Source organism: Macaca fascicularis, chromosome 2 (genome assembly GCF_037993035.2).
Source record: "Macaca fascicularis isolate 582-1 chromosome 2, T2T-MFA8v1.1".
Classification (NCBI taxonomy): Eukaryota; Metazoa; Chordata; class Mammalia; order Primates; family Cercopithecidae; genus Macaca; species Macaca fascicularis.
In genome coordinates this window covers 154517388-154542535 of record NC_088376.1, presented here as the reverse complement: position 1 = coordinate 154542535, position 25148 = coordinate 154517388, and the positions used below count along the sequence as shown (strand labels likewise).

The following is a 25148-nucleotide window of genomic DNA, read 5'->3' as shown; positions in this document are numbered from 1 at the left end:
TTACAGGTGTGAACCACCATGCCCGGCCTGTATTGTGATTTTTTTAAAAAAAAAATGGTGATCTGGCATTACTTTATAATCAGAAGAAAAAAAAAAAACAATGAAGGCTTAATGGGAGGAATCTGGGGCTGGGCTGTGATTGACGCTGGTCCATGTCTCCTAGGTGGCCTGGGCCTCTCCAACACCATGTACTCACGACTAGGGGAGATCATCAGCATGGATGGGTCTATTACTGTGACCCTGGCAGCGCACCAGGCTATCGGCCTCAAGGTCAGGTGTTTAGGGATTCTGTGGTGCTCTCTGTAGGTCTTCTGGAGTCACATGGTGGCATAGAGGCCAGAGGCTTGCTCCCTCTGAATCGGGCCTGATATCTGACGTGCAGTCCTGCCCTTCAGTTCCCTCACTCTGGCCACACCTCGTGGTGCTCAGTCCCCACACACTGCCCACATGCGTAGTGGCCCTTGGGTTGCATGTCCCTTCCTTTTGAATCTGCCTCCTGTCCCCATTGCCTTTGATCCACCCTTCAAGGCCCAGGTGGGGTGCTGCTGTCTTCGCCTTGGGCTGGAAGTGGTCTCCCCTCCTGAGCCCTCGTCCCTCAGCCTAAGCGTGCCCCCACTCTTTATGCAAGCCGCCTTCCCCCCACTGGTCTTGAGCACCTTAGGGCAGGCCCAGGGCTTACTGCCCTTACTGGCAATCTCATTACTCAGATTATTTCTGCTTAATGTTGACATCAAAGAGAGCTGAATGCACACCATGCTCGGCTCCCCCACCCCAGAGAGCACATGCATTCATGCAGATGTTTGATGAAGAGGGGGCCTGTCTATGTGGCACTGGGAGGGCAGCAGGTGGGACAGCCCTGACATTGAGCACCTTCTTTAAGATAGGCTTGGTTCCAGTGCTCCTGTGTCTTCACATTTCATCATCCAGACCACCCTGCCAGTGGGTGGGAGTGGCCCAGTTTGTGGATGATAAGATGGAGGAGGGTTTCTTTGGAAAGGGATATCCTTTGCCCAAGACCACCAGTCTGGGAAATGAAGGAACTGATATGAAAGTTTTGGACACGGACTGCAAAGCACTGTGGGTCTCCGAGGCTCACGGCACTGGCACATGGGCCCCTGACAGTCTCCTCAGCAGCCTGGCTCCCTGGGCTCTGCCTGTGGCCGCTTGCTCTGAGTTTTTGCTGTCTTCTCTTGCCTGAAGTAAATATTTGCCTCAGAAAGGAAATGTTTCACAAACACACCTCATGCTCTCCTTTCTCCCCACAGCTGACATTAGTCTGTGTCTGTTCTGTTTAGGGGATCATCTTGGCCGGCACTGAGGAGCAGAAGGCCAAATACTTGCCTAAACTGGCGTCCGGGGAGCACATTGCAGCCTTCTGCCTCACGGAGCCAGCCAGGTCTGTCCCTGCACAAAATGTTATCCCTCAGCAGCTGTGACATTGCCCAAGACTCACTGGGGCAAGGGGGTGTTGGTTTTGTTGAGTAGCTGACTTTTCCTTCTTTCCAAAATCTTGCAGAGAATCAACTCAGCAACGGTTCTTGCCATTCCTCTTACCTTGACCTTATTTCTCTGTCCCAGTGAGACTTGCAAGTGAGATACCATGCTTGACAGCACTTACTAAATAAATTTTTGTGGTTTATAACACACCTTGACGTACAATACAGTAATAACGTTCAGGCTTCAAAGCACCTTTCAGAATATGTAGCGTGGGTGGTACTGTTCCTGCTTACACATTAGGAGCTGAGGTTCATTGAGGCTGTGTGATCTGCTGGATGGAGCAGGGCTGCAGCAGGACTCGGGACTCCAATGATAAGTCCATCACCTGGACCATCCTCCATCCTGCTTCACTGTGCGTGGGAACCTGGGAACAACCATCCTTCCTGGGGTGCCCACAACTCATCCTCACAGGACCTCAGATGAGCCCATTGCAAGCACCCATTTCCATGTTTAAACCTAAGCCCAAGTTGTTTTCACTGCCGCTTTTTTACGTGATGTATTGAAGCAAAGGTCGGCTAAATCCAGCCTCCTGCCTGTTTTTTATAAATAAGTTTTGTTTGTTTGTTTGTTTTTGAGACAGGGTCTTGCTGTGTCACCCAGGCTGGAGTGCAGTGGCACGATCTCATCTCACTGCAACCTCCGCCTTCAAGTGATTCTCTTCCCTCAGCCTCCCGAGTAGCTGGGATTACAGGCATGTGCCACCATGCCCAGCTAATTTTTGTATTTTTAGTAGAGATGAGGTTTCACCATGTTGGCCAGGTTGGCCTCGAACTCCTGACTTCAAGTGATCTACCCACCTAAGCCTCCCAAAGTGCTGGGATTACAGGCATGAACCGCCATGCCCAGCCCAGTTTTATTGGAACATGCCCATTGTTTTATAAATTGTCTTCAGCTGTGTTCATGTTTTTTTTTTTTTTTTTTTTTTTTTTGAGATGTAGTCTCGCTCTGTTGCCAGGCTGGAGTGCAGTGATATGATCTCGGCTCACTGCAGCCTCCGCCTCCTGGCTTCAAGCGATTCTCCTGCCTCAGCCTCCTGAGTAGCTGGGACTACAGGCATGCACCACCGCACCCAGCTAATTTTCGTATTTTTAGTTGAGATGGGGTTTTACCATGTTGGCCAGGATGGTCTCAATCTCTTGACTTCGTGAACCACCTGCCTCAGCCTCCCAAAGTGCTGGGATTACAGGCGTGAACCACCATGCCCGGCCTCATGTTCTATTAATAGCAGCAGAGTTGAGGAGGTGAGACAGACATCCTGTAGCTTGTAAAGCTGAATATGTTATCTGATCCTTCATTTTAAAAGTTCGCTGACCTCTTAAAAGTACTAGAACCTCCATTTTCAGGCTCTCAAAAGCATTCATGTTCCCAGTATTCTCCCTTGACCACATCTTTCTGCATCTGCAGTGGGAGCGATGCAGCCTCAGTCCAGAGCAGAGCCACGCTAAGTGAAGACAAGAAGCACTACATCCTCAATGGCTCCAAGGTAGGGCTCCTTCCCCATGGCCATGTCAGGATCTCAGTCACGACCTTCACTGCCACTGAGTGAGCACTCTCCACACACCAGGGATTGTACCTGCTGCTGTAGCACTGACTGCCTTCTTGAGCTGCTTTTATGTGTTTGTTTTTGATTTTTTTTAGTTTTGTAAATTTGAGACGGAGTCTCTGTCACCTAGGCTGGAGTGCAGTGGTGTGATCTCAGCTCACTGAAATCTCTGCCTCCCAGGTTCAAGTGATTCTCCTGCCTCAGCCTCCTTGGTAGCTGGGCTTACCCATTCTTGGCTAATTTTTGTATTTTTAGTAGAGATGGAGTTTCACCATGTTGTCCAGGCAGATCTTGAACTCCTGACTTCAAGTGATCTGCCCACCTCGGCCTCCCAAAGTGCTGGGTTTACAGGCATGAGCCACCGTGCCCGGCCTGTAAACCCGAAAAATCTTTAAATTTTTTGTTACACAAAATTTCAGACATGTTCTGTGTGCCTGGCTGGCCCCAACTCCGGCAGTCACCTGCTCATGGCCACTGTGCCTCTTCCAGCAGCATTGCTACCTCCAGATCGCATGGTAACAATCACAGCATGCCTCTCTAAAAGACAGGAGTTTTGTTTGTTTTTTTAAATAAAAACAAAGCTGTAATATCCTTATCACATTTTAAAAATTGATAATTTCTCTTTTCTTTTGAGATGGGGTCCTGCTCTGTCACCCAGGCTGGAGTGCAGTGGCACAATCTTGGCTTACTGCAGCCTCAACTTCCTGGGCTAAGGTGATTCTCCTACCTCAGCCTCCCAAGCAGCTGGGAGTACAGGCATGCAGCTAATTTTTTTTGTATTTTTTTTGGTAGAGATGGATTTTCACCATGTTGCCCAGGTTGGTGTCAAACTCTGGGGCTCCAGCTATCTGCCCACCTCAACCTCCCAAAGTGCTGGGATTACAGGCATGAGCGACTGTGCCCAGCTGATAATTTCTTACATCTATCAGCATTCAGATATCCCTGATTGCCTCATACCTTTTTTTGGTTTAACTATGTGCTTGAATTAAGATCCACATGAGTCCCATCTGTTGCGGTTTGTTAAGGAGTCTGTTTCTGCCTCTAACTCCCTTTGTTTCCTTTCCTCCTCCTCACCACCCTCCTGCCTTCTCTTTTTTCATTTCTTTTTAGAATTAACAAATAAATGTTGTGTGTATTTAGATGTGCAACATGATGTTTTGATATATGTATACCTTAAGAAATGATTAAACCCTTTCTTTCTTGAAGAAATGCAGTTGTCTGGCGGTGGAACCTGAGCTGTTTGACAACTTTGGATGTTCTTTCCCCCCTCCACCTCCACCCTGGCCATCCATGTCCCTTGGGAAAATCCTTGGTGTGGGCAAACTGGGCTGAGCCCTGTCCTGTGTTCACTCATGCTTGTTTGGCTTCTGCAGAGCCAAGGACCCTGCATGTCTGGCCTGAGGTCTGACTGATCGACAAAGACAGAGCTGAGATGGGTCACATAGGGGTTTGGTTTTCTCCAAAGTCCTTCTTTCTGTCCTCAGGTCTGGATTACCAATGGAGGACTGGCCAATATTTTTACTGTGTTTGCAAAGACTGAGGTAGTTGATTCTGATGGATCAGTGAAAGACAAAATCACAGCATTCATAGTAGAAAGAGACTTTGGTGGAGTCACTAATGGGAAACCTGAAGATAAATTAGGCATTCGGGGCTCCAACAGTAAGTAGCTCGTGTGTGCGTGTGTGTGTGTGTGTGTGTATGTGTGTAAGGGGGAGACTGGCCCTTGACTCTGTCCAAATAGCAAGATAAAATGAGATTTAAATACTTTCAGTTTTTGTTAAGCATTTTAAAAAGATCAAACTAAGAATGCCACATGGGCTTTGTCTTTGTACCCACAGCTGAGTGCTGCTCACTTGAAGACCTGCTGGTCATCCCCTGCTGTAGCTGCCCTAACGGACAGACCACCTTACCACCTTAGAGCTCAGCTTACAGTCCTCAGCCTTTAGTTGTCTCAGTCTGCAGTGCCTGGCAGCCTGCTTCAGGATGTGGGTTGGGTTCAGGTCCATCTGGGGGCTTGTTCTTAGAGCAGATCATAAGCACCTAAGGGGCCAAGCCAAGCCATATAAGCACTTTTTTTGTCGTGGGAGACATAGTCTCTCTCTGTCACCCAGACTGGAATGCAGTGCTGTCATCTCAGCTCACTGCAACCTCTGCCTCCTGGGTTCGAGTTATTCTCCTGCCTCAGCCTCCCAAGTAATTGGGACTACAGGCGTGCACCACCACACCCGGCTAATTTTTGTATTTTTTGTAGAGATGGGGTTTCACCATGTTGCCCAGACTTGTCTTGAACTCCTGAGCTCAGGCAATCTACCTGCCTCAGTCTCCTAAAGTGCTAGGATTACAGATGTGAGTTACTGTACCTGGCCCCCTTTTTTTTTTTTTTTTTTAATAGAGATGAGGTCTTGCTGTGTTGTCCAGGCTGGTCTCGAACTCCTGGGTTCAAATGATCTTCCTGCCTCTGCCTCCCAAAATGCTGGGATTATAGACATGAGCCACCATACCCGACCCTGAAAGCACATTTAAGTCCTCTGTTCATGTTGGCCTCATTCTAGTGGCCACAGGAAGTCACATGGCCCTAGCAGGCAGGGAAAGGGAGGGAGGTCCATCCCTCCTTACAGTGGGAGAGTGCTACCGTTAGATTGCAGGGGTGTGATTGTGTTAGAGTTAAGAATTGAGACCAGTGGTCCCAGTCTACCCTAAGGCTTTAGGAAATGCTGTTCTCTTCCTCACTTTGCTTGTTCTGGCTCTTTATATCCCTGACTGTTTTCATTCTTAAACTTCTGCTAAATGTCACCTTAGAAAAGTCTGACATAGCCCTTAATAAAAATATTATTATCCACCCCCTTGCCAACCTCCATTTCTCTTTATCGTGATGCCCTATTTATTTCATCCATAGCACTGATCACAATGTTACATTGTTTTGTTTATAGCTTTTGTCTCCCTAATCAAAGTATGAGCTGCACAAAGATAGGAACTTTGTCTTTCTATACTGTCCTACCAAACATTGGATGGATGGATGGATGGATGGATGGATGGATGGATGGATGGATGGACGGACGGACGGATGAATTGCCTGCTTGCAGGTCAAATGCAGAGTGGTTTGCATTATCAGATGAGATCTTAAATTTCATGTGTTTCAGCTTGTGAAGTCCATTTTGAAAACACCAAGGTACCTGTGGAAAACATCCTAGGAGAGGTCGGAGGTGGGTTTAAGGTGAGTTGCCAGCCACAGCCCCTTGTGAGTACCAGGTAGTGTCATGAGTGCAGCTTGTCGGCCCCCAGCTTTTGCCCTGTCCCTGCTTGTAGCAGAGTAGCCTGTGCATGGCAGGTGACTTTGCATGGTTATCTGTTGGGAAATTGGCCAAATTGAGACTGGAAAATTGGCTGGCTCCTAGAAGAAGTGTATGGTAAGGATTGGGAATCTTCCTTCATGTCTGAGGCCTTATTCGCCTCGAGCGAAGCCTAGGATTCCCTTCTGCAGTGGGTGTGAGAAAGCAACCTGTGGGTTCTGGTGGATCTCAAGCTCTGTGTCCCACAACCGTGGTCTGCATCCCTGCCCTACTCTTTTCTTTTTGGACTAAGACTTACTATTTTTATTAAGAGATGATTCATACAACAAAGGACTCACCATTTTAAAACGTATCATTTCAGTGGTTTTTAGTATATTCACTATGTTGTTCAAATATCTCCTGTGTCTAATTCCAGAACATTTCCTCACCCCAAAAAGAAATGTTGTACCATCCAGTATGACGCTTACCCAATCCCTTGGCTGCTACTCTTTTACTTTACGTCCCTATGGATTTGCCTCTTCGGAACATTTCATAGAAAAGCAGTCATATGCAAGATCCGGTTTGGTGACAGGCTTCTCTCACATAGCATGATGTTTTCAAGGTTCATCTCTCTCATAGCATGAATGAGTAATTCATTCCTTTTATAGCTGAATTCTGTTCTCTTGAGTGGAGATAGCACATTTTGTTCATCCATTCATCAGCTGATGGACATTGGGGTTGTTACCACTTTGGCTGCTATCAGTAATGCTACTTATGAACATTCATGTCAAGTTTTTATGTGGAAATACTTTTTCAGTTATTTTAATTTATATCTAAAAGTAGAATTTCTGTTTGGCCCAAGTTGGTCTTGAACTCCTAGGCTCAAGCGATCCTCTTGTCTTGGCCTCCCAAAATGCTGGTACTACAGGTGGGAGCCCCCATGCCCAGCTCTGGCATGTTCCTTTGGAATAATGTTCAGTGGTCTTGTGTGCGGGGACGTTGGTAGAGCTGTAACAGTGACTGAATCACCTTGTTCTGAGGCATTAGGACAGTGCTTTTTCCCAGCTTGAGGGAAGGCAAGCTGATCTGCCTGGCCTGGTCTGGTTGTGGCCTCCTCCTGCTGCCTCCTTCAGGGCCCCTGGGCTCTCCCTGTTCTCCCTGCAGGTGGCCATGAACATCCTCAACAGTGGCCGGTTCAGCATGGGCAGCGCCGTGGCTGGGATGCTCAAGAGATTGATTGGTAGGTAAGTTAGGGACAAGGCCCATTGTGCCCCACCCCCCGCTTCCCCAGCTTCAGCCCTGGAGGCTCTGCCATTCCCCTGGCCCATTCCAGGCCGGTGCTGAACTAGGCCACCTAGACTGAGGGTCCAGCCCAAGCTCGGTCCCTAGGCTTTTGTGGAGACCAGAGGGTCTCCTCAGCCTGCCCCTGAGGTTTGTCGTTGTCCACATTCCTCTGTTTCATCTCCACATGGGTGATGCCGATGTGGGGACAGGCTTTCTCTCTGGGGTAGGGGTGGGGATTGGGGAACAGGCTTTCTGTCTGGGGTGAGAGGTTGCCACCGACCAGTAGGAGCAGAGCTACTTGGTGAGCACACACCAAGAGCCAGGCTTCCAGGATACACGGCCTCTGGTTCCCAAGGTCTGTGTCTTCTGGGTGACTGCACAGTGGGTAGGGAGTAGAGTCGGGTTTGGAACCCAGGTGCCTGGGCCCCTGGATCTTTCTTTTGTTCTCTTCTGTTAGGATACCCCAAACCTCCATTTTCCCTTGCCAGTGAACTTAGAACAGCCCTGTAACCATTCTGGTTGTGGTGGAAGCATCTGTGGGGAAATGGGGGTACCCGGGGCAGCACACCCCTAAGTGCTTTATGAAGCTCCTCTTTGATGCCAGGCTCTGGGCCTGTTTTGGCTTCCCTCCATTTTAGAGATGAGAAGACAGAGACTCAAGAGAGGGCAAGTGATTTGTTGCGGGCCATGCTCCTGGACCCAGAACGAAAGCTGTCAGGCTCCAGGCTCAGGGCTCTTCTCACTCAGGCACAAGGCCTCCGGGGAGCTCCTTTGCCTGGGCTCTCAGTGGGGCTCGGCCCTCTTCACCTGCTGAGTGTACCACACCTGGGAGAGCCTGTGGAGAACATGGCTATGGGCGGGGTGGGAGTGCTTCTGCCTGGGGGAGGCGCCATGTCACTCATGGGCCCTTAGAGCTCAGCACTTTGTCACAACCACACGCCTGGAAGCCCCAGCTCAAATATTCAAGCCAGGCAGCCCCACCTGCTTTGGTTAGGAACACTGCGCTGGGTGTGAGCCTGGACCACCTCTGTCTGGGGCCTCTGTGCCTGGCTCTGTGCAAGGCGCCCTCCACCTTCCACCTGATTGCATCTTCACAGTGACTCTGAGGTGTGGGATGGTATTCAGGGAGGTGTCACACTTGGCCCAAGGCACAGGCTGTAAGAACCATGGCCAGGATTCAAGCCTGTATCTGATGCCAAACTCTGTGTGTGGGTGCCATGAGGAGGGGCGGTTCTCCTCTGACCCACCCGGGGTGCTGGCAAGTGGGGGTGCTAGCTTCTGGGGTATTTGATCTCAGCAGACACGCTTCTCACAGTGCCCGCCTGTGGGAAGGATAAGGATGATGGCCATAGGAAATCATGTTTGAACAACAGAAATGTTCCAGTTCTTTCTTTCTTTTTTTTTTTTTTTTTTTGAGACGGAGTCTCGCTCTGTCGCCCAGGCTGGAGTGCAGTGGCTGGATCTCAGCTCACTGCAAGCTCCGCCTCCCGGGTTCGGGCCATTCTCCTGTCTCAGCCTCCTGAGTAGCTGGGACTACAGGCGCCCGCCACCTCGCCCGGCTAGTTTTTTGTATTTTTTAGTAGAGACGGGGTTTCACCGTGTTAGCCAGGATGGTCTCGATCTCCTGACCTAGTGATCCGCCCGTCTCGGCCTCCCAAAGTGCTGGGATTACAGGCTTGAGCCACCGCGCCCGGCCTAGTTCTTTCTAATAACTCTGCTCTTCCTCAGAAATGACTGCTGAGTACGCCTGCACAAGGAAACAGTTTAACAAGAGGCTCAGTGAATTTGGATTGATTCAGGTACCGACGGTTGAGTACTGTATTTGTGCATTTCACTGTGTGACGTGAATGGTGTGTTCTTTTGATGTCTCTGTACTGGTGACTCTTCTGTGGTGATTTGGGAAGAAGACTAGTTAAGGCTTTATTTAACACTGGTCACTGGGCTTGCTTCTCTTGGGCATTGAGGCTTCTGACTTAATTACCTTCTTTCCTGTTTCACAGATTTGGCTCTCAGCACATGCAAATTGCTTCTCGTGTTTTTTTCTGAACACTCTAGGAGAAATTTGCACTGATGGCTCAGAAGGCTTACGTCATGGAGAGTATGACCTACCTCACAGCAGGGATGCTGGACCAACCGGGCTTTCCCGACTGCTCCATCGAGGCGGCCATGGTGAAGGTAACCCCGGCATAGCCAGAGAGCTGGTGCTGGAGGGAGGCTTGGGAAAGCTCCCTCACTGTGACCTTTCAAGCCCATGCTGTTGCCTGTCATCTTCCTCCTGTCATTGATCCAGTATTTGCGATACACTTGCCCTGTGTAGCACTCCAGGGATAGGCAAGCAGTGGGGAGCAGCAGTGGGGAAGTGTCCGGTGAGCCAGTGGATCAGCAGTTTATAGCAGAAGGAGACCGTTATGATAACATCCTTTTAGAGTAATAACATTGCAGCTGGCTTGCTTGAGAAAGACTTCTTTTTTCCTTAGTTTATGGCCTTCGTACTTTCTGGTATCAAAACTTTGTCTTAAAAACTAAGCATATGGCAGGACGTGGTGGCTCACGTCTGTAATCCCAGCACTTTGGGAGGCCAAGGTGGGTGGATCACCTGAGGTCTGGAGTTCGAGACCAGCCTGGCCAACATGGTAAAGCCCCATCTCTACTAAAAACACAAAAAATTAGCCAGGCGTGGTGGCAGGCACCTGTAACCCCAGCTACTTGGGAGGCTGAGGCAGGAGAATCACTTGAACCCGGGGAGGGTGGTGGAGGTTGCCAAGATTGTGCCATTGCACACTAGCCTGGGCAACAAGAGCAAAACTCCATCTCAAAAAAAAAAAAAGAAAAAGTATACGAGTCTGGGCAACATGGTGAAACCCCATCTCTACAAAAAATACAGAAATTAGCTGGCATGGTGGCACATTCCTGTAGTCCCAACTACCTGAGAGGCTGAGGTGGGAAGAGCATCTTACTTGGTTGAAGTAGATAATAGAGTTTGCTTTTGTTTTGTTCAGGGTAGAGGGTGTCATTTTTTAGCTGTAATAAAAAAGATGGCCACCCTTTGGGGGACCCTACTTTGTTCCCCCAACAATTGTTTTTAAGCTGATCTCTGGAATTGAGCTCTTGAGAGAAATGGTGAGAGGTATGGCAGCTTACAGAAGCAAACGTCCTGGTGTGGGCAGGAAAGTCTACCTAAAAGGTTGGGATCCTGAAGTGGCAAGGTCCCTGAAAAAATAAAAAATAATAATAATAATAATAAAAGGTTGGGCATCTTGGGCCGTGTTTGAGTCTTTTCTAGGTGCAGGCTGTGTACTGGGTGCATTTGCATGTGTTTTATCATCTCGTTTTCTTGTCACCCTTGAGCAGTGACCACAGACGTTAGTTTGCTGTAGCCAACTTCTTCCAGATACTAAACCTAGGTCTAAATATGGCAGTTTGTCTGCCCCCAAGGCACTTATAGTGTGCACAGACAGAAAGAAGTCACGGCCGCTGGGACTGGGCAGGAACAGGTCAGGTTTGCTCGGGAGGGGGAGATCTTAGGCGGGTTTTAAAGGAACAGGAGCTAAGCCAGGTGCAGATAGGATGAAGGTGGGCCCAGAGGTACAGAAGGTCACGGTGGGGTGGGGAACACAAGCTGGCCAGTGTGGTCAAGGAAGGCAAAGGACTTGTCCACATCACCCCTCAAGTCCCTCCCTGGCTGATCTCCTCCCCAAACCCTGGTGCCTCCCATGGCTCCCCAGCCACCCAGCTCCCTGCAGCGTAGGTCTTCCTTTTGGAAAGGATTCGGTGTGACACCCCACAGGTGTTCAGCTCCGAAGCTGCCTGGCAGTGTGTGAGTGAGGCGCTGCAGATCCTCGGGGGCTTGGGCTACACGAAGGACTATCCGTACGAGCGCATACTGCGTGACACCCGCATCCTCCTCATCTTTGAGGTGAGTGGCCCTGCCACCAGCTAAGCTGTGCTCCACCCCCAGGACCCTGCCTGGTCCTGAAGATGCTGCTCAGGGCCTCACAGAGGCCCCCGTGGCCCAGGGCTGGGTCTTATGCTCTCAATGGCTCTCAAGGGCTCTCCTAGCCCTGGCACGTCTCGTTCCTGATTGCTGCCCTCCATGAAGTCACAAGCCTGAGGAGTCAGTTCAGTTAGCATGTGCCTGGTGGCAGGGGAGGGAATTGGGGCCACAGAGATGTTTTTGGGTGCTGTGTTCTGATTGTGTAGCAGGGCCGACCAAGGGGAATGACAGAGTGCAAGTACACAAAGAGGGAGCGGGCGTCCTCCAGAGGCAGCCAGAGTTTTGTGAAGCATGCCCTTAGGGGCAGAAAAAAAAGGGCTTTGACCAGGGCCGGGAAGAGGGCAGTTTGTCCCTGAGGGCAGGGTAATAGAGCATGCCAGGCCCAGATGGGACTGATCATCAAGGTGAATGAAGAGAGAGTGAAGGGCTTTCTGGGAGCAGCAGTCAGTCCTGCCAGGTGGGCTGGGGCAGGTAGTGGGTTTGGGGGTGTTGAAGAAGGTACACGGGAAGGCTAAAAAAGTAGCCAGAGTGTGGAGGACCTTGACTGACAGCAGAGGAATTTGGAAGCCATAAAACATCTGTAAGCAGGGCATTATTTGGTTGTATCTGTATTGTGGGAAATTCCCCCAGGGGCTCAGCAAGTGCCGGACATATGGATGGGGCTCGTGTGGAGAGTGAGTTACAGGGATGAGGCCAGAGGCCAGGGGCTCTCCTGCTGGGAGGGAGAGGCTAGACCTAAGAGAGCATAGCAGGATGGGTGGGATGTGATGGTGGGCATGGGTATACAGGAGGCAGCCTGAGACAGGGAGAGGGTTTGGGCCTGAGCAGCAGGTCTGGTAATGAGGGGACATCATCAGCCTCCGGGAGTGTAGTCTTGTCTCCTGGGCCGTCCTGTCCAGTGGGAAGCCTCCTTGGCTGCTTTTGTTCCCGGCCTGTCCATTGGGTTCCAGCCATCTCCACTGTTGTAGTGGACATATGGGGCAGGGGCCAGCCTGAGGGCACTGGAGTGGTCTCAGCCTTGCAAAGGGCCTTCTCCAAATGCCCTTCCCTCAGCCCGGGAGGGCTGGAGTTCTCCAGGACTGGGGTGGTCAGCAGGGTTCAGGAAGCCCTCGAGGCCTTGGAAGAACACAGGGCTCTCAATGTGGGGTGGTACCTCCTGTCTGGAGCCTGCTCGGAGCTGGGTGGTTCTGCCAGGAGGCCTCTGCAGTCCCCTCTTTTCCTGTAGGGAGTCCTGCTGTCTGTGTTTTCTGCCTGGCTGCAGAGGACAGTCCTCAGTCCCTGGTGCTGGCTGTGTAGCCTGGGTCAGGCCCCTGCACCTGACGCACATCTCCATTGTGCAGAGTGGGCAGAAGCCCACCGGCCTCTCACTGATCAGAATCATGGGTTGGGGGAGTGGGGAGCATGTGGCCCTCTGGGTGTTGACACCTGGCACTGAGGAGCTTCTAGCTGCCACTCAGCAATTTGTGGCTTCTGTTAGGAATCTGGCCTCCACCTGGAGCCAGCAATGTCTGTCCGGCACTGGCTGAGCCCCAGGCATCAGCACCCCTTACCACCCAGGGAAAGTTGGTTTCCATTTTAAAGAGGACCTGGAGACTTGGAGAAAGGCTTGACACGTGAAGCTGGTCACCGAGCAGTAGAGGGTCCTAGCGGGAGCCCATGGCCATCTGGTCACCTCCTCCTCATCCCTGTGTACTCTCTGAGCCCTGGTCAGAGCCCTGTTCCCAGCTACTTCAGGAGCAGTGGCTTCTGTGGCATGGGCAAGCAGGCAGTGGCTGGACCTACCCAGCACATATGGCACTACCATGGCTGCCTGGCTGGGGGGCAGCCTTTGACCTCTACACTACTGGCCACAGGGAACCAATGAGATTCTCCGGATGTACATCGCCCTGACGGGTCTGCAGCATGCTGGCCGCATCCTGACTGCCAGGATCCAGTAAGTACCATTGTCACTGTGTGCTTCTCAGAGCCTATACCTGCCCAGCAGGGGCCAGTCCAAGGCAGTGGGAGGAAAGAGCTGCCTTGACCTCGAGTAGGGGCATGGGGGTGTGGCGCAGCCTTGTGGAGGGGACCTTCCCCTGTGGTAGTTGGGGGCTTATTGCCCAGGGAAGCCCTCGCTGCCCTGCCCTTATGGCCACACTACCCTACAGCTCCAATGTGAACACCGTATCCCCGCTCTGGTCCCTCACACTGGAGGCAGCTGGTTTTTCAGAATCTGAAGAATGACAGGTGTCCCCTTAAAGGTGCCAGGCCTCACAGCCAACATAAGACCAGTGTTTTTCTTCTCTGCCCTTCTTCCCCTCCTGCCCCCCTCCACCCCCATCCTAGGGGCACAGCAATCCCAAATCACTGCTGGAGACTAAGTACAGGTTGCTGGTAGCATTTTGTCTCCTTCACAGGAGACAGCTGCTGGGAAGCTGGCTGTGACTCCACCCCTTACATGTGTGGCTCCCTTGAGGCGACTGGGTGCTCTCCGGCAGGTGGTTTGGTTGAGGGGTTCAGCCTGTAGCCAGAGGCCCGGCATATCCAGGCCAGGGAGGGGCACGGAGCTTCTGGGTGCCAAGTGGGCCGTGTTGCTGGACAGTGAGAGCCAGCAGTGAGGCCTCCAGTCACAGGACCATGGACTTTCTGCAGTGAGTTTAAACAGGCCAAAGTGACCACAGTCATGGAGACCATTGGCCGGAAGCTTCGGGACTCCCTGGGCCGAACTGTGGACCTGGGACTGACAGGCAACCATGGAGTTGTGCACCCCAGTCTTGCGGTAAGTGGGCCTAACAGGCATACCCCCTACTTCAGTGCCCTTCTGCCAGATCTCATGGCAGAAAAGATCTCACTGTGGGGGGTCTGGGCTCCTCCAGGGGAGGCTGGGGAACACCAGCTAGTCCATGACACCCTGGATTGCCTCCCTCAGATGGGGCATCTTTGCCTGGTACCCAGACTGTGGGACAGGACAGGGCACTGTAGGGATGAGGTGCTGAACTGACTCCTGTCTTGGTTAATAGGACAGTGCCAACAAGTTTGAGGAGAACACCTACTACTTCGGCCAGACCGTGGAGACACTGCTGCTCCGCTTTGGCAAGGTAACCAGGCCCTCCCAGGCCTGGGTCGCAACCGGTCCCCCAATTTGGCCAGCATTCATGAGACTACTTTTTGTCAAGCATCCTTTGGGACCAGGCCTAGAACAGAAATCTTGATCGCCCTGGAGGGATGGGGTGGTGAGGTGTCCTGGGGCCCACTTAGCTACTTGGAGGGGCACCCTTGCTGGGTGAGTTTTCTGCAGTGTTTTTCTGTGCACCTTTCAGGTAGAGAGGCTCCCTAGAATCGGGAGGGCAGCCCCACCTGGGGCCTGAATCTAGGGACCTGATTGGTGGGGCCCTTGCTGCTGAAGATGACAGTAGCACAGTAAGCACTGGCTTCTGGTCTCAGCCAAGTTTCTGGGACCAGGTCTTGCCTTAACCTCCTCCCTGAATCTAGAGATCAAAGAGAAGGGAAAACAGAAGGTGGCTGGGAGCCGTTCTCCCATGACCTGAAGGGAAAGGCTTTATTGGCTCCACTTTCTCAAGGAACACAGGAAACTAAGACAGGCAGAGATGCAGCCCAGGGAGGGACCGTGTGGGGGACTGGTCTAGGTAGTGAGTCCCCACTCAGAGCCTCTGTGATCCCAGACAATCACGGAGGAGCAGCTGGTGCTGAAGCGGGTGGCCAACATCCTCATCAACCTCTATGGCATGACGGCTGTGCTGTCGCGGGCCAGCCGCTCCATCCGCATCGGGCTACGCAACCACGACCATGAGGTGAGTCCAGCCTAGCCTCACACAGGGCCTGGCTGCTGGCATCTGTCCTGCTGCACTTTAATGAAGTTAATTGTTGAGGAGGGTGTGGGCGGGTGTGGGGGAGGGCTGGGCCAGTTGAGGGGGTATCCACAGGTCCTGCAGGGAGAGGCTGTGGGGGAGGCTGTGCAAGTTCACCATGCGGTGGCTGTGGGAGGGTCTGTGCTGTTCAGGAGATGGGGCCGTTCCTTTTCTTCTTCCTGCCTGAGAGAAGAGGCGGGTGAGTGACAGGAGTTCCCGATCCCAGTGCCTTGACCCCCAGTGAGGGGCAGACCCTGCACATTGCCCACTCTGCTGGGGGGAGGCGGTGCAGTGTCTGAGGACCCACTGTGTACCAGGATCTCTGCCTGCACTTCCCAGAGTGCCTGCAGATACCAGGATTGTGACATCTGCCTCTCAGAGGAAACAGGCTCAGAGATATTAAGTCACTTGCTGTTGGGGAAAGGCTGTTGGGTCGGGGCTGGAATTAGAACCTGAGACGGGGTGACTCCTGAGCCAGGCCTTTTCACCCCTGCCATGCTACCCAGTTTGGCTGATAGGCTGGGTTTTTGAAGCTCAGAGGTCAGATTCCAGGAATTTGGGCATATCTTTTCTGTCCTTGGTTCTGGCAGGTTCTCTTGGCCAACACCTTCTGCGTGGAAGCTTACTTCCAGAATCTCTTCAGCCTCTCTCAGCTGGACAAGTGTGAGTGGCATGTCTTGGGGGAGGGAAGGAAGGGCCCACTTCTAGGCCCCTATTGAGGGTGAGCTGTTTCTGGACCCTGTCAAGCTCCCAGAGCCTGCTGGCTACTCACAGACCTTTGCCTTGAGTGAGGGCCCGGGTAGGCCTGGGCTTAGCTGCAGCAGTGCCCGCCAGGCACTGTAGTTGCAAACCTGCCCCATTCACGAAGGTAGTTGTATTTATTTATATTTATTTATTTTGAGATGGAGTTTCGCTCTTGTTGCCCAAGCTGGAGTGTAATGGTGCAATCTCGGCTCCCTGCAAACTCCACCTCCTCAGTTCAAGCGATTCTTCTGCCCCAGCCTCCCAAGTAGCTCGGATTACAGGTGCACACCACCACGCCCAGCTAATTTTTTGTATTTTTAGTAGAAACAGAGTTTCAACATGTTAGCCAGACTGGTCTCGAACTCCTGACCTCAGATGATCTGCCTGCCTCAGCCTCCCAAAATGCTGGGATTACAGGCATGAGCCACCGCGCCCTGCCTGCCAAGGCAATTTTAGATTGAGCAAGTGCAGAGCCCTTTGTGCAGGACCCCTGGCATCTGCCCAGCATGCCTGGCTGTATTCTTTTTTTTTTTTTTGGAGACATAGTCTCACTTTGTCACCCAGGCTGGAATGCAGTGGCACGATCTTGGCTCACTGCAACCTCCACCTCCTGGGTTCAAGCAATTCTTGTGCCTCAGCCTCCTGAGTAGTTGGGATTACAGGCATGCACCACCATGCCCAGCTAATATTTGTATTTTTAGTAGAAGCAGGGTTTCACCATGTTGGCCAGGCTGGTCTCCAACTCCTAACCTCAGGTGATCCGCCTACTTGGCTTCCCAAAGTGCTGGGATTACAGGCGTGAGCCACTCTGCCTGGCCCTGGCTGTATTCTCGAAGCTGTCTGGGGAAGGCTTACGAAGGGAGGAGCGCCAGGTTGTACCTGATTCTGGATACAGCATTTTACCTGCCCCTTTACCCACTGCGACCCATCCAAAATGACCTTGCAGTGCCCTGCAGAGGTCTCAGGCCTTGGCCTAGAGAACAGAGGGCTTTGCTCGTGCTCCCTGGTCTGTCTGCAGTGCTCTTCCTCTTCTATAGCCACTTGACCACATCTGGGAATGCCCAGCTCAGTCTACCTCTGACCCTCACAGTCCTGTTGGCCTGAGGCTCTGGATCAGTGTCCCTGCAGAGCCCAGTCCTGTTGCCAAGTGACGGGGGTAGGCGCCAGCACTGTGGCACTCGCCGAGAGTGGCATATGATTTTTTGCAGGTCCTAGCCCTGGGGGTAGCCCAGACCGCCCCCCCCCGCCCCCAGTGCTGACAGGTTATGTGCTGTGGAGGATGCTGAAATGGTTTCTCCTCCAGTGGGCTGGAATCACAGATGGGCTGTTTATGGAGCAAGTGCCGGCTCCACCCCACGAGATCTGGGGCTTAGAAATGAGCAGGATGAGTCCTTTGTAACTGAGAATGAAGCTGTGCCCTTCTCTCCCTACAGCCCTGAATCACTTGCTGGGGGTTTGGAGGAGGGGGTCACCCTTAGGGCTGCTTCATGGTGGGTGGGCTGACTTTGTGGAAAAATGCCCCCACTTCAGCCATGTTTGTCTTATCACAATGCAGAAGGATCACCCACCATCTTTCCTTTTCCTTCCCAGATGCTCCAGAAAACCTAGATGAGCAGATTAAGAAAGTGTCCCAGCAGATCCTTGAGAAGCGAGCCTATATCTGTGCCCACCCTCTGGACAGGACATGCTGAGGCAGGGGAGAGTGTCCCCTGCTGCTGCCCACCCCCACCCATGGCCCGTTGCTGGATGACTGTCACTCTTTTTTCAGAAGGTGTTACAACTTGGCATTATCACGGGTTGAGCCATTTGTTCCCTGTCTGCACCTGAAGGGTTGTCTCCTGGCCTGGGAGAGCCTATTCCAGGTTTCGACCTGCAGGAGTGCTCTCTAACAGGACCATCACAGCTTCTGAACTGAGCCGGAGAGAGAGAATGGAATTGCCGACCTCTGGAACTGGCGGGTATTCTGGTCATTGAGGAGACACCATAGTGGAAACTGGGGCTTGCGCTGCTGCCTCCAGGGCGTGAGGTGGGTGGGGACCTGTGTCAGGTGTGGATAGCCATTTCTGCTCAACCACACATTCTCTAAGAAACAGCTTGAAAGCTGTGTCTGGGTCATTCATTTAAACTAGAAACAGAGGCACTTAAAACATGTACCAGGAACCATTTAAAGAAGAATATAAAATGTCACAATCTGTGCACTCTGCTGTACTTGTCACACTGTTCCTCAGAACCAGCATTTAATGGGTGACAGCAGGACCCTGAGAACCACCCTTTGTTGATGGCCTCGGGTCCCCTTTGTCCTCACTCTGCAAGGAGGGCCCAGAACGCTAAGGGAGCAGACACAGTGCAGTCCACAATGCCTTGGGGTTATGAGCCCTTAGTTTTTATCCTCCTCAGGAGATAGGGAGGCTGCCTCAGCTGAGGTACGCACCTAGGGACTTTAATTTCTTTACAAAACTGGCCTCTACTCTTGAGGAGAGGATGAATGGTATCTCCAGGCTGTCCCAGCAGGTCTTTGCATTTCTCCAGCCTCCCTTTTACTGGCGCTTGCAAGATACACTGGGTCCCAGCGTGCTCACTGTGGTGGACTTTAAGCTTTGGTATGGTCCTTGGGTGGTCTGGAGCTCTAAAATGCCTATGGTGGACATTCCCTTGAGCACAGAGAAAGCGGCCAGCTCTTTTTCCTCCAAGTATATTCCCAATTTACTGTGATGCTGGAAATAGGCAAGGAGGAGATTGGGAACTTGGAGAGCTGAGCTGGCTGAGCGGGGCTGGCCTGAGCATTGTGCCAGGGGTTTGGTAACTAGTTTTTAAAACGGGAAAGTTTCTAAATATTGTGACCATGTAAATAACCTCTCAGTGAAACCTAAAGTTCTGTTTTGTTAATGATAGCAAGGAAGCATTTTGCACAAAATGAAGCATGCATACCTCTGGACAAAAGGTTACTTGGACTTTCTTTGCACAGGGGAAGTTTGGGGAGGGGCTGTCAGACCCACCCCACTTCCAGGCAGACCTCTGGAAGGGGGCTTCACTCTAGGCTGGTGGTGTGTAAGGCCTTGGTCAGCAGCAAATTCTCCATTTATCCATCTGGGTTGAAAAGGCCTAGCGACCAGTTCAAGCCTGTCCCTCTCATCTGTAGTTGCTAACTTTTCTTAAGCATGTTGTGGGAAGAGGAGACCCCAGCATGTGTTTCTTAAATGATTTCACCAGTGAAACCCCCAGGAGACTTTTGCTGGGAAGGCTGGCAGTGGAGCTCACTAGGAAGCATTCTTACCAAGGAAAAGCCTTGTGTTCTTAGGCTAGACAGCTCTCCTAGCTGGAGCCTCCTTGAGAGCCACAGCAGTAACTGTGGGCCTGAGACATGCCCACAGAGACCAGGTCTCTTCAGGCAGCCTGGGAGATCTAGGGCCTACTGGGGAGGGAGGGAGCGAAGTCAAGGCAAATGGAGAAAGTGACATTTTGGCAAACTTGTTAGCACTTCCATGGAGCTGTGATCAGCTGTCCTTAAGAGTCGAGAAGGAAAGCAAGCCGTCATTTTCACCTGACCTAGTTTTCTGGGAGAGGTTTCTCTGGCAGACCTTGTTGTTAGATAGGTTCATGTCTCGTTCTCCCTGAACAAAGGTTCTGGCTCTGTTAACTGACAAGTTTGGATTCTGTGTTAACCTCTAGATGATCCTGAGATCAATTTTCATAAGCAGGGATAAAGAGGGAGAGGATTTGGAGGGACTGGTGTAGGAAGACCTACGTTTCCTGTCTCCGCCTTTCCCCCACAGGAAGAACTGTCAGTATCTTTGCAGCTGGGAGGTCCCAGTAAAGCCCAGAGCTTCTGCCCTCAGCTCTTGGCTGGACACCTAGAGATCAGTCATGGGTAATAGTGTTGAAGCTCAGGAAGCCTTTAGACCTGTCTTCCAACTTTCCCACTTTATAGCCAAGAAACCAGGCCCAGGGCATGAAGGGATTTGCCTGAAGTCACACAAATGCCACACTTAGGACTAGAATCCTGGTCTGAGTTCCAGCCCAACATTCAATCTCTTCTATCAGACCCGTTCTGCATCTTGATTTTTTTAGCATAGAAAGTTTGGTTGATAGCGTAAACAAAATGGATACCACTGAAGATGCAGAGTGGCACAGAGCTCCTGCCTGCCCACGGCATCAGGAGGCCCAGCTTGGCAAAGCCTTGCCTGTTACCTGTTACAGGAGTTGGTACAGGCGAAGGGGGCAGCTTGAGGAAAGGTGGTGGCTTCTTGTACAGATCAAAGTCCACGTGGTGCCTGTCCCAGCTCCATCGGTCTCGATCCAACACAGGCTCCAGTACGTTAGCAAACAGGGAGTTTTCCTTCCACTCCTAAATTGGGGGAGTAAGTAAATCAGGAGAAAGGTCCCTATGGACACCCCACCTGAGACCCTGCTCTTCCCTGTGGACCTCATTCAGCTCTTTGATGGGTGGCAGCTTGAGATCCTGAAAGCTGCCTTCAGTGTCGCTCTGAAGACCTGTCACTTGGAATCCCCTGGCTGTGAGCCAGGCTTGGCGGGATTTCTTCTGGGCTTTCTTCTCCTCTTCCTTCAAGTCCAGGGGCTCCACCATGGCTGAGAGGTAATCCTGTGAGTACGTGAATCTCTTTCTTGGCTCCTAGAAATGGGGGCAGACAGGTTGGGGTAGAAGGGCTGATAGCAATCTTGGATTTCTTGTAGGAATCAGAAACAGCTGGGGGCATAATCATAGTTCCTGATGACGTAAATAGTGCATTGAGAGGAAATGACTGTGCAGCAGCCCTGTAAGGGTCATATTATTGTCCCCTTTGATGGGAGAAGCCGTTTCCTGAAGTTAATGTGTGCTGGAAGCCTAAACCATGGCTTTCCCTTCTGTTGGTAGCTGCCTTCATAAGCAGCAATCATAAAGTGTACCCCAGAGGTAAGGATGCTACAGTTGTTCTCCTTCATGTACATCTGAGCTTCCATTGAGGATCTCGGGCTCACCCTCAGTGTGGAGGATTCTCATTTAGTGTGGAAGAGAACATTTCTCAACATCTGAGCCTTGTCTACTTCCCCTAGCATGATTGGCTTTCATCTGTATACCTGAGATCCCCCGCTGACCTCCAGGCAGGTGTGGTCAGAGGAAAGAATTCATGGGATTTGCCAGCTGCCATCATCCTGTCTGGGTCTCTCACCTTGGCCATCTCTTGATACAGCTGCTTCTTGGCAAGCTCTGTAGAATTCATGGTCTGGATACTATAGTTGTAGACGGCCTTGTTGGCAGGGGCTGAAATTTTAATCACCTTCGCCACGGACTTTGGAGGCTTCTTGCTGACCTGGTAGGCTTCTGTGATGTTTTTCTGAAGAAAGAGACACCAGTCACTACCCACACCAGGTCATCCTCACCCCCAACTGCCAGCTCATAGGCAGTGAGATGATCTCTGGGACATAGCTGTGGTGCAGGTATTGATTGATTCTTCAATACTGGTGCTGTTATTTCATTGTAGAACCAGGGCAAAGGGCCACTAGTCCAACCTCTCACTATCCAAAATGGAATTTAAGAGGACCAAAAAATTGAGACCCTTAAGATCACTGTAACTGGAACACACATCATGTGACCACTCATCTCCCAACCAGCTTGTGATAAAGACAGAATTTCTGTCTCACATGGTCAGAAGTAGGAGAGTGTGGATGGGATATTACAACCTAAAGCAGCAAGGACTGCCGTCCTTGACCGTGGTTAACTGTCAAGTGTGCGTAAGGAGCATGACCCTCATTCTCTCCAGCAGGCCCAGTATGGAAATGGGAACTCTTCCCTGAACAGAGGGAAATATGATGGTCTGTTGGCTTTCTTTGTGAATGAAAATAGAAATGTGGAAGGAGATAAAAGACAACACAGAAGGCTGGGGGGAAAGGTGGCTGGGACCCAAAACAAGGGAGAACTGGGAAAAGTTACCACTCTAAATTGTTGGGCACTGTGCAGTGTTTCATATGCATATTTCACAGTAACCTTCAGCAAAATACCATCTTTTACCTTTAAAAATCTTTTTAGCACAAGATGGTGACCTTAGCTCAAATACAGTGGCTTGACTTTGGAATCATTGAGGAATTTCTGCACAAGAATGCAGAATAATCAGGGGAGGACAAAATCTGCGATTCACACACATGAAAGAACAGACTGTCCAGGCAACAGGGATGCAAGGCAAAGACAGGTCTAGGTCCTCAGACTTTGGAGCACCTGCGAGAAGATTATACTAGGGATGCCACGTAAAGCACGGATCCTGTCATGGTCCACACGGAACTTCAATCAATATTTCTTGATGTGTCGAGTTTTTTTAGTTATCCTTAGGTGGGGAGTTGATCTGAGTTTCTCAGTCTGCCATTCCTAGAAGTCCCTGCTCCTTCCAAATCCTAGAATTGGTGAATTACAACCTAGGGGGACAGATTCTTCTTTCCATGTTACTCCTTTCTTAAAATTTGAAGTTGAAATTCTGAACTAATGCTTGTTAGAGGGAAAGCAAACAGTGTTCCGTAGTTCTTCTGGGTGCCTGAGATTCTCTGCCAAGGGGTGACACCTGCAGGATAATTTGGACTCAGAGCAAAAGTCGATGCTAGAGAAGTACGTAACAGTATTAAAAAAGGCCACAGACTGAACAACTGAAGCTAAATTATTGGAAAAGATGGGCCAAGAATTTAACACAAGAAATTATTTTAAAATAAGAGTGAAGATAGCAATATGAAGCAGAAGTAAGACTAAAAGAAAAAGTATTGAGTATGAAAATAGTTGAAATAGAAGACAAGAGAAAGATATATTGCAGAAGTGATACTGTTGTAGAACGAATGAATGAACTGGAAGATCCACTTGAGATATGCTGTCAGAAAGCAGTCCTGTATAAAAAGATAAAATTAGAAACTGAGCATAGAGGATGGAAATAACATCCCAATAATAGAAGTCCCAAAAGGAGGGGAAAAGTGAGAACAAGAAAATTTGAAGAAATAATGAATGTCAGAAAAGACAAAACTTCCAAGTCTGGGTACACTGTTATTAGTGGGATTTAAGCAAACAAATACAAAGATAAACTCTCAAAGCTTCTAGAGGAAAAGAGCAGGCCACCTGTAAAGAAAAAAGTATCACTTGTGATCAGATCCACAACAGCAACAAGGTAAATTAACTTCAACCTAGAATTTCATATCCAGGCAACCTAATTGTGAGGGCATATGCTTAGGTTTACAAGGCCTTAGGTTTTACACAAAACCCTCCTTTAAAAACTCTTGGGGCCGGGTGTGATGGCTTACACCTGTAATCCCAGTACTTTGGGAGGCTGAGGCAGGCAGATATCTGAGGTCAGGAGTTCGAGACCAGCTTGGCCAACATAGTGAAACCTTTTCCATACTAAAAAATACAAAAATTAGCTGGGCATGGTAGCACATGCCTGTAGTCCCAGCCACTTGAGGCAAGAGAATTGCTTGAACCCAGGAGGTGGAGGTTGCATTAAGCTGAGATCATGCCGCTCTACTCTAGCCTGGGTGACAGAGCGAGACTCCATCTCAGAAAAACAAACAAACAAAACTCGTGGGAAAAAATTCAAAATGGAGGAGGAACATGCAGGAGGATTCAAGGTTAGCAAGTAATGTCCAGTATCCTAGTAAAGTTGTCTTAAAAGGACTAGGAAAAAGTAAAATTTCAGAGCCTGAAACTGAAGTTCTAGAGACTATAAAAGGGATGGTGTTGTATGGGTAGGAGATGAGATAAGAGGGATGAGAATGTACTATTTGTCTTACAAAGGGAATATAATCTTATGAGTTTAACAATTATGAGTTTTAACAGTTCAGTAGGAATGCCTAACCATATGGTCTTCAGGATAACCACCTTAAAAACAAAGATAGAACGTATAACAAGTCCACAGAAGAAAACTTGATCTACCCAAAGAACACAGGAATGGAGGGTTTAAAAGTAGATTAGGTGGCAAAAATGCCTCATCTAACAGTAATTAGTGTTAAGGTTGCCAAATAAAGAATCTCAGATTGGATTTTTTTTTTTTTTTGAGACAGAGTTTCGCTCTTGTTGCCCAGGCTGGAGTGGAATGGTGCGATCTTGGCTCACTCTAACCTCCGCCTTCCAAGATGAAGTGATTATCCTGCCTTGGCCTCCTAAGTAGCTGGGATTACAGGCGTGTGCCACCACGCCTGGCTAATTTCGTATTTTTAGTAGAGATGGGATTTCACCATGTTCAGGCCGGTCTTGAACGCCTGACCTCAAGAGATCCACCCACTTCAGCCTCCCAAAGTGCTGGGATTACAGGTGTGAGCCACCACACCCAGCCTGGATTTTTTTTTAAAGCTAACAATATGCTATCTACAAAACTTTCAACACAAAGATACAGGTTTGACAGCTAAAGGGAGACAGCATATACACTAGGCAAAAAGGCATCAGAAAGCAAAGACAAAAAAGCTGTATGGCATTCTTAATATCTGCTGAAACAATTCAAGTTAATCTATCAAAAGGGGCAAAAGGATATTGTATATTGAGGACAACAAAAAGGTATAACTTGTAAATATATATGCACCTAGCAATATAGTCTCAAAATATATTAAGAAACAACTGACAGGATTACAAGAAGAAACAGACATCTATCATCACTGGAGAGCAACCAAGGCAACCAGGATTTGAGAGGCCAAGAATTTGGAGAAAAGGGAAATAATGGTGGTTCCATTTTCTTTTTGCAGTTTTTTCTCAAGGGATTTACTGACTACTAAGTTGCACATGGATAAGGCAGAAATAAGAACGTCAGCAGAAAAAGAAGCTAAGAAGGTATTTTGGAAAATGTTGCATTGCTAGGGAAACAAAATTGGATTTCAAAATTGGAAATTGTGCCAAGGAGGAAAGGCCCTGGTACCTCTAGGCCTCCAGTTTAGAATTCAGAAAATCTGTGCTTTAGGAGTAAGGGCAAGCCTGACTCTGATTAAGGAGATTTATCTGTCCTCTGTCTCCTGCT

General features: G+C 50.1%; 2 protein-coding genes across 52 annotated transcripts in view; one reads left to right on the top strand and one right to left on the bottom strand.

Annotated features, from left to right (window-relative positions):
• The window catches only part of ACAD9 (acyl-CoA dehydrogenase family member 9), a 30629-nt gene extending 12252 nt beyond the window's left edge, over positions 1–18377 (top strand). For both annotated transcript variants that reach the window (XM_015431352.3, XM_005571746.4), the window contains 15 exons: positions 164–270; positions 1296–1396; positions 2902–2980; positions 4525–4699; positions 6181–6254; positions 7474–7549; positions 9322–9392; positions 9649–9768; positions 11381–11509; positions 13441–13520; positions 14219–14345; positions 14587–14664; positions 15250–15378; positions 16026–16098; positions 17770–18377. In XM_015431352.3, the coding sequence (XP_015286838.2) occupies positions 187–270; positions 1296–1396; positions 2902–2980; positions 4525–4699; positions 6181–6254; positions 7474–7549; positions 9322–9392; positions 9649–9768; positions 11381–11509; positions 13441–13520; positions 14219–14345; positions 14587–14664; positions 15250–15378; positions 16026–16098; positions 17770–17870 (1497 nt within the window). In that variant the 5' untranslated portion in view covers positions 164–186 and the 3' untranslated portion in view covers positions 17871–18377. The remainder of the gene's footprint in view (positions 1–163; positions 271–1295; positions 1397–2901; positions 2981–4524; positions 4700–6180; positions 6255–7473; positions 7550–9321; positions 9393–9648; positions 9769–11380; positions 11510–13440; positions 13521–14218; positions 14346–14586; positions 14665–15249; positions 15379–16025; positions 16099–17769) is intronic.
• CFAP92 (cilia and flagella associated protein 92 (putative)) overlaps positions 15086–25148 on the bottom strand; it is an 82123-nt gene continuing 72060 nt past the window's right edge. For 21 of the 50 annotated variants that reach the window (XM_015431349.4, XM_074033154.1, XM_045385645.3 and 18 more), the window contains 3 exons: positions 21348–21512; positions 20603–20809; positions 19637–20524 (listed from right to left, as the gene is read on the bottom strand). In XM_015431349.4, coding sequence (XP_015286835.2) covers positions 20204–20524; positions 20603–20809; positions 21348–21512 — 693 coding nt within the window. In that variant the 3' untranslated portion in view covers positions 19637–20203. Of the gene's footprint in view, positions 15619–18385; positions 20810–20985; positions 21513–25148 lie in introns of those variants that run through there. The other 29 variants (XR_012431563.1, XR_012431564.1, XM_074033148.1 and 26 more) reach the window with 7 other exon arrangements.